Below are 7,737 nucleotides of genomic sequence, written 5' to 3' on the forward strand. Positions count from 1 at the left end.
ATTCAAATATATTAATTAACAATATTCAAGAAACAAATAATGACGTATATACGTATATATCGTACTACGCAATATCTTGTTTTTAAATATAAAAGGAAGATTATAATACTTTTTTTGGCGCAGTTATTTTTAAAAAATTCATAATAATCATATTTTGCATTAAATATAATTAAATAAATTCAAATATATTAATTAACAATATTCAAGAAACAAATAATGACGTATTCGGGTACTTCCGGTTACGGCTGACGACGCGTCGTTTGGCGAGCTACGATGGCGGTAGTGTACGAATACACGGCGAAATTGTGCCGCGCTGATATTATATCACATTTTTAGCGAATATAAATCGGTTTCATTATATTGGTTTGTTTAAATTAAAACGGTTTAGCATACTTAACTGAACAATCAAGTGTTTGGAAGTCAAAGGACAACAGTTATGAGGTGTCTGATGAGGCTTCGAATTCAAACGTCCGTTATAAAAGGTAAGCGTCATGGCGTCTCAAATTCAAATCTGCATCGTGTATACGTAATACATTGAAAATGAAAGCGAATTTGTCAAAACTGTTTGATGGAATTAAATGATTTTTGTAAAACTGTTTTCGGGATGTTCATCCTCTGATGTTTCTGGTTCCGTGTTCAATTTACTAAAGTCTCGCGGATTTGGTCGTTTCTCCAATATCTTGAAGCTTTTGCCTCTTCTGTTTTCCAACAGACCTGAGAGTTTAAAGTTTCCTCGCCTCTCAGCTTCCCAATGCATTCGTTTGCGCATTATTAACAAACATCCTGTTTATAACAAATAAATTTAATTAGAATACCTCTGGTAAATAGTTGAATTTTAATATACTTGTACTTGATAGTAATGGCACCCTTATTTTACATTATCTTTATATTTATCATCTATTTTTTCCTCAAAAATGCGTCAAAGCATTGAAATACATTTTTTTAAGCATCATGCACTATGTATTATAAAATACTTACACAATTATTGTTGAATATTATTGAAGTTAAATAGGATAATGCATAGGGGAATAACAAAAAACATTGTTGAAATGAAAACATGTATATTTGCTTTTACAAGATCTAGGCATCTAAAATAAATAAATAATCATATATGTGAAGTATAAAATAAAATTGATTATGCGCAAAAAATTCATTAAAAACAAACATTCAGCTTTTGGTACAGAGTACTTTTTCTTTGTATACAATACAAAGTTCAATAATAAGACTATAAATAAAAAATTATTCTTACATTTGTGCGATCACAGGAAACTTTAAACAATATTTACATAATAAGTACATAGATAACTAAATATTCTACTGTTTAAATGGAAGTGAAACAGTAGGAGCGTTAAGATTTGATTACTTGTTCCTAATTTGGGAACAAATCATGTAATTAATTTTTACAATAAAAGTTTCTTGTAGAATAGGAAGGATGAATACTATTATTATATTATGCTAATAATTTACTCAAGGGTACTTCCAAGTACGCTTGTAGTAGAAATTCAAAATATCAGAATAGTACTCGTTCAATAAATCATACATTTATACACAACCTTCTTGTACTGGCCTAGTTCTAAAACAGTCTTTTATAAAAAGATTCTAACTATGTTTATATTAAAAGTATTTAATGGTATTAAGTATGAAACAGAAATTTAAAACAATGTTTCATAGCTCTTTTTATGATACAAATGTATGAAAATAAAAAGCAAAGCAACATATTATTTACAATTTAAATAAAAATGCTAACATTTGATACTTAATTTTTCTATAAAATCATAAAATAGTATCATGTTACATGAGATACATGCAAAGCCAGTACAGAAGTTTGTCAGATTTTACACAGCAAAAACGTTAACAATTTCTTATGAAACTAAGAAAAAAAGCACCGGCTGGTCGGATTTTAATCTACAGTAAATCATTAGTTTTCCTTCATTTACTAACTATTCAAGAAGTTGCTTTACTAGGTCATTAAAATTAACTAGATTTGATCAAATTTCTACCAAACGTTTGATTCTGGCTATACTAATAAACATGCGTGCACAGCTATTATTCAATAACTCAAAATTAGTCAAATGAATATTCTTATTCGACTAGTTTTGAGAATTCGACAGCGGATTCATCATACTGAAACAATCTACCTCTTTTCTGACATCTTGCTACAACTGCAGCAATTGCTACACAGAGGGCAATAAAAATGACTGCTGCTGTAACAAGGGATAAGACTAATGTTGCTGTTGTAGTACCTCCAGAGGAAAGATTATCAGAGTTAGTATCCGTTAATGGTGATAGTTCATGACGAGAATTTGTGCGCGCCACTGAATTCCCAGTTTGCTCTGATGCATCTATATCTGTAAAGAATACATTTTTTCTCAAACGTTTTCATGTGAAGAAACCACAAATACTGCATTTTCTATTATGCTTTATCTCTCTTTATCTTACCTTGTAAAAATCTGTAAACAGTTTGTATGTTCAATTCTACTACATATATTTCCGAAGCATCGTTAGACACAGCTATATCATGAGGTCTGTCCATATCGTGTTTCGGTGCAAATTGAGATAATATATTCCCAGAATAAATATCTAGCACAAATCCTCGGATATGGACGTTATAATTTGTGTTTGGATCAGGACCATTTATTAGATAAAGTTTATCTTTAGTATATGCCACACCATAAATCTTTGTACCGATAGTAGGGTGTTTATATTCTTTATGAAAAACTCCATCGCTTGTAGAAAAAGATAAAATTCGACCATTTTCTCTGTCAGCAACAAAAATTAATTTCAATTCGTTAGCAAGGGCTAGAGAATGAGGTACGTAAAATGCATATGTTGTAGGGACCTGTTCATCCACGCTTCCTACAAAATAAAATCGATTTCAGATATAAAAGATTTTAGATTATTCTTTTTTAAATACATATGAAACATAGATTTTACCTCCTTCGCCCCAATGTCGGCCCCATTGTAAAATTTTCTCTCCTTTGGCATTAAACTTAATAACTCTGGAATTACAATAACCATCGCTTACAAAGAAGTCACCATCATTCTCTACAGCCACTGCAGTTGGTTTGCAAAACCTCTTGTCATCATTACCAGGTTCAAAGGCTTCTCCAAGAATCAGTGATGGTTTAGGAACATAGTCTTGAAACATGCTATTAGAATCATAATTGTTTGAGAACATTCTTTCTTGATTATATTGCCTTTTCTTCAACTTTTTGGTATCTTCTATCATTGCTATATCTTTAGCATCAAATTTGAACACCTGATGTAAAGCTACATCTGTAACCCAATAATTTCCATAAGAGTCTATTGTCAAACCATGCGGTAGATAAAACATGTTTCCACCCCATTCTGATATTTTCTTCCCAGACTTATCTAGAAGAATTATAGTATTTTCCCGAATAGGTCCTTTATTTCTATCAAATTTATCTTCATTATCAAATGTATCTCCATTCCAAATACGTGATGCTCTGTGGAATATTCCAATGTTGCCATTTGGATCTATTGACACTGCTGATATTTGACCAAACTTTGTATTATTGGCCCAATGAGAATCCCATATTATATCTGTACGCATCAGTAAACTCATGTATTCTTTAAAATCTATAGATTTATAGAGATTTGTTATACTCACTTTTGTCAAGCACATCTAAGTTATGTGTTTCTGAATTTGGATTAGTTTTGGGTACATGACCATTCTTATACAATAGAGGCATTTGATTCCACTGTAATGCTGAAGATTCTCTGTCCCTTTCATCATTATCAGAATATTCATTATCAGAATACTCGTTCAAACCAAATTTCTGTTCAGGCAAATGCAGAGCACGATGCTGCAATAGCAAAAATTCAGATTGAACATTTTTAATATATTATAATAAATTACAATATTCACATTACTTTATTCTATATTGTCACATTCATTGTCAGTATAATTATTCTACTGTTATTTCTCTCTACAACTATATCGATTAATATATTCATTTACCTGAATATTCAGATAATCCTGGAAATCTGCTCTGGCAGCACTTAAAACAAATAAAACTGAAATGCAACAGGCAATGTCATGTTGTAGATGCATCATTCTTAAACGACACAGTCATTAGATTCTTGTATTCTCACTGTATTTCAATCAGATTGTTCTGAATTATATGACTAAATTGTGATCGTACTGCATAGTATAATTTTAAGAAGAATTCTGATATGGGTCATCACTTATAAAGCTTCCCTCAACGCCACGCGTATGTTCACTGACGTATGCAACAGGGAACAGAATATAAGCCATCTAACGGCAACCCATTGGAATACCATTCAATAAATTCGATTATACGGCTATAAAAAATAATCTATATTGCTGTTCTTGCAATATATCATTTACAGAATGTATATGAGTTACATAACAAATTGTAAAAGTCTGATAATCCAGGAAAAGTAAACAAAATCTGGGCCGCAAGTTTTGGGCGGGCTATTGCTAAATGCATAAGATGAAATTTTTTTTATTCATTGATCTCAACATTTAAAGAAACTATAATGCTATTATTCCACTTATTGTTATCCCATGAATATAGCGCAAAAATTGTTTATTTTATTAATAAACCATCATCTTTCATGGCCTTAGTTTCTTCATCTGCCTCTAGATGGTGATAAAGGTACCGTTCAAAGCGCGAATTGGTAAATAATTAAAAAAATACATGAAAATATATAAATTGGAAATTACACTTTACGTGAAGTAATCAGCAACGATAATTAGCGCACTAAACATCAGGCGTTTTATCAAAAGATACGGCTTATCTCGGGAATACTACCACACTCCTATTGTGTTTAAACTTCGTATATGTATACATGTGTTAGGGAAGGGGTGACTTAATAAGAAAATCGGACACATTAATAATCAAATAAAAATTTGATGTTTCTAAATAGAGGTAGATTAGAAAATATAAAAAGTAGTTTGGTACTGAATATGCGGATCAATAGGAAAAAGTGATCTGAAATTTGTGTGCTCGCTATTTTTCAACTGTAACGGTAGAAAATTTACGGGAACACGATGCTTTTGCAATGTCGACGTGTGAACGATCGATGAAATCGACACCTTGACATATACACCATTCGTTGTATCGAAAATCCAACACTTTTATCACCGCTTCTACCATTCTTCCATCAGTTTACTGCTATCCCATCAATATATGTAGTAACGTTCACACGAACGAACTTTAAAATTAATAAAGATAATGTTTTATTTCAATTTTGACAAGTATCGTTTCGACTAAAACGAGTCATTTATATTCATAGGCACGAATGGAAATCTCCTTTTACGGATACTTCTGTATCACCAAAGTATTAAGTGCCGGTGACTCACGATACTTATGGTAAAATTACAAATTGATGGGATTGAAAATATCATCATTAGAAGAATTGCATTCAAATAACATCCCTGCTGTTTTACAAATGAAAACAGCCGATCACTCAGCTACTCGTGCAAACAATCTCCTTACCACCCTGCTAAGAACCACGGGTGGTTAATGCGAACCAGAAAGGATTCGCCGGTGTTTTGCTTGCTCTAACAGTTACAGGTTGTTTCGTTGAATAGATGAAAATCCTCTATGGTTACACAATGTATCAAGGTGTCTTCTCTTCAGACGACGTGTTATAATATATCGTCGATATCTTTTGGTCGACCTTTCGTATCGTTTCAAAGCGTTCGACTCATGTAGAAGCTCTTTATGGGGAGGACCACATTGTTACCTTCGACGTAGACATATTACGCGTCTATGGGGGTCCATTTTCATACCACGCGCAGGGTTAATATCCCGATTAAATTTTCTATTCTCAATGTCTCGCGTTGAAAAGAGGATCGGCTGATCTTCGCTGTCCGAAACTATGTGTCCGTTTAATGGATTTCCCGAGTCACCGGATGAATGAGTGGATTACTCGAGTAATCAGATAACAGTATTCTTTCAATCTTCTTCCTCGAAGAAACCAAAGAGCTACTTGATAAATGTAAAAGCTAGAAACTTAGCGTAACAGGTATCTTGCTCATTGTTCAGAGTCTTCAACTTCTAAAAACGTTATTAATCAGGAAATTTTAGTAACTCTGACTTTCTTTGAAAATTTCGTTGATTTGTGGCGTGGAATTTTTATCTGGGGAGCAAATAAAATCATTATATGGACAAAATTTAATTACCTTCTCTAACTCGAAAAAGAGAAACCCCTGCATTATCGTATCTCGAAGGAGTTGAATAAAATCGTTCGTACCGGCGAGGCGGACAGAAATTGATGCTTTCCACTTATTTTAGTACAAAAGCGTGCTCGTTTTCCACCCATTGTACCACTGCGTTCATTGTTCCGAATGCCTTGAATTTTGACACTTCTGTCATTATATCCGGCCTGAACGCGACTCAACCGAGCCACGTCAATGGTGCTTATCCCTTTCGCTCGTTTCGAAGGGTTGCGTATTCGATTTTCTTCTAATCGACAACTACCTACCACCCTTCATCGCGTTCTCGTCTTACGCTGCAGACGACAGTGATTCGTGTATTGTCGTTGCAGCACAATTGCCGAGCGAAAATAAAGAAAATGGAACCGCGAGTGTTGTTCCATGCGAATTGTACTTAACGTCCAGCCAAGGGGATCCTATTTGAGATAGTCGAAAGAATTGACACCCACTTTCTGGAATCCTTTATCTTATATTCCGATCTACTGTCTTCGACATTCTCGTTGAATTTAATAGCAAAAATAATGATCCACAATGGAGAATATTTAAATTCTAGTTGGCCAGTGTTTCAGGCAACCTTCAGTCGGTTCGCTTGAAAGTTCGGCGAAATTATATAATCGGGTCTCGCAACCGAAATTCTCGGCTCGAAGGAAGGCAATGATTCTTTTATGCAATTCGCGAATCTATTCCGCTCGAAGCTTCGCGCCGTTTCGAAAGAATCGGCGACGAATATTCCGGCCGGAGCCGTTTGTTCGATTTTCTCAGAGTCCCGGATGAAATGGAATAAAGCGAAAAAAAAAGAAAAAAAAAAGGAGAGAAGGGAGAAAGTGTGCCAGAGAGGTAAAAAGGAAACGATCCGCGATACAACGAGATTCTTTAATCTCGTCTGTCGTTCGACGCGTATCTGTGACAGATGTTCACACAGATACCAGCGAACGCCTATCGAGTTTCGGTTTTGTGCTTTTTAACCTTTCAGCTCGCGGGGGATGAAAGAATCGTCGCTACTTTTCGTTCATTCTTTTTTTTATCCTCTCTCGGTCTTCCACTTTCGACCTGTCTGCTTCTCGAAATGTAAAAACAAGCGTGACAAAAGGGAAAGAATCGTAGGAGGAGGAGTTCGCGGGCATCAGAGTAGTCGCGTTCATTAAAGTATCCGCGTTTAAAAGGAACTTGAGGCATTTGTGCATCTGATTGCGACGAAATAGAACATTGGAATGATTTAACGCTTTCGCGTACGTTATGGAGTAACAAGGAAAGGGAGAGAAAAATGCGATGGTAATAGAAAAAATGGAAGTTTCGTGTGATACCGTGATGATCAAAGAGTAGGGTTCGTTTGGTGGAAATGACAAGGTAAAGGGGGTTGAAATTGTACAGATCCGACGGAAGATTGCAAAGTAGCGTCGAATCGTGTACGAGTAATCGTAAAGTTTGCTATTCGACTTTCCCGTTGAAATTGTAACTCGGCTTTCGCCCTGCCGTGATTACGGACAATTAAAATATTCTCGTTGGCATACTTTCTAGAGTTCAGTGCT

At 34.5% G+C, this 7,737-nt stretch overlaps 1 protein-coding gene across 1 annotated transcript; it reads right to left on the minus strand.

Annotated features, from left to right (window-relative positions):
- Positions 1 to 181: 181 nt before the first annotated feature.
- Positions 182 to 4,335, minus strand: LOC117601058 (peptidyl-alpha-hydroxyglycine alpha-amidating lyase 1). Its single transcript, XM_034317320.2, has 6 exons — positions 3,983 to 4,335; positions 3,632 to 3,827; positions 2,935 to 3,564; positions 2,440 to 2,856; positions 2,139 to 2,348; positions 182 to 783 (listed from the first exon to the last, which is right to left on the minus strand). The coding sequence occupies exons 1-6, from the start codon at positions 4,076 to 4,078 to the stop codon at positions 575 to 577; spliced, it is 1,758 nt and encodes a 585-aa protein (XP_034173211.2). The 5' UTR covers positions 4,079 to 4,335; the 3' UTR covers positions 182 to 574.
- Between the last annotated feature and the right edge of the window lie 3,402 nt (positions 4,336 to 7,737).

Source organism: Osmia lignaria, chromosome 16, assembly GCF_051020975.1.
Source record: "Osmia lignaria lignaria isolate PbOS001 chromosome 16, iyOsmLign1, whole genome shotgun sequence".
NCBI lineage: Eukaryota > Metazoa > Arthropoda > Insecta > Hymenoptera > Megachilidae > Osmia > Osmia lignaria.

Coding starts and splice junctions, on each gene's coding strand:
- LOC117601058 (XM_034317320.2), bottom strand. CDS start 4,078: ATGATGCATCTACAACATGACATTGCCTGTTGCATTTCAGTTTTATTT. Junction 3,565..3,631: donor CTTAGATGTGCTTGACAAAA/GTGAGTATAACA, acceptor TGATGCGTACAG/ATATAATATGGGATTCTCAT. Junction 2,349..2,439: donor TGTTTACAGATTTTTACAAG/GTAAGATAAAGA, acceptor TATTCTTTACAG/ATATAGATGCATCAGAGCAA.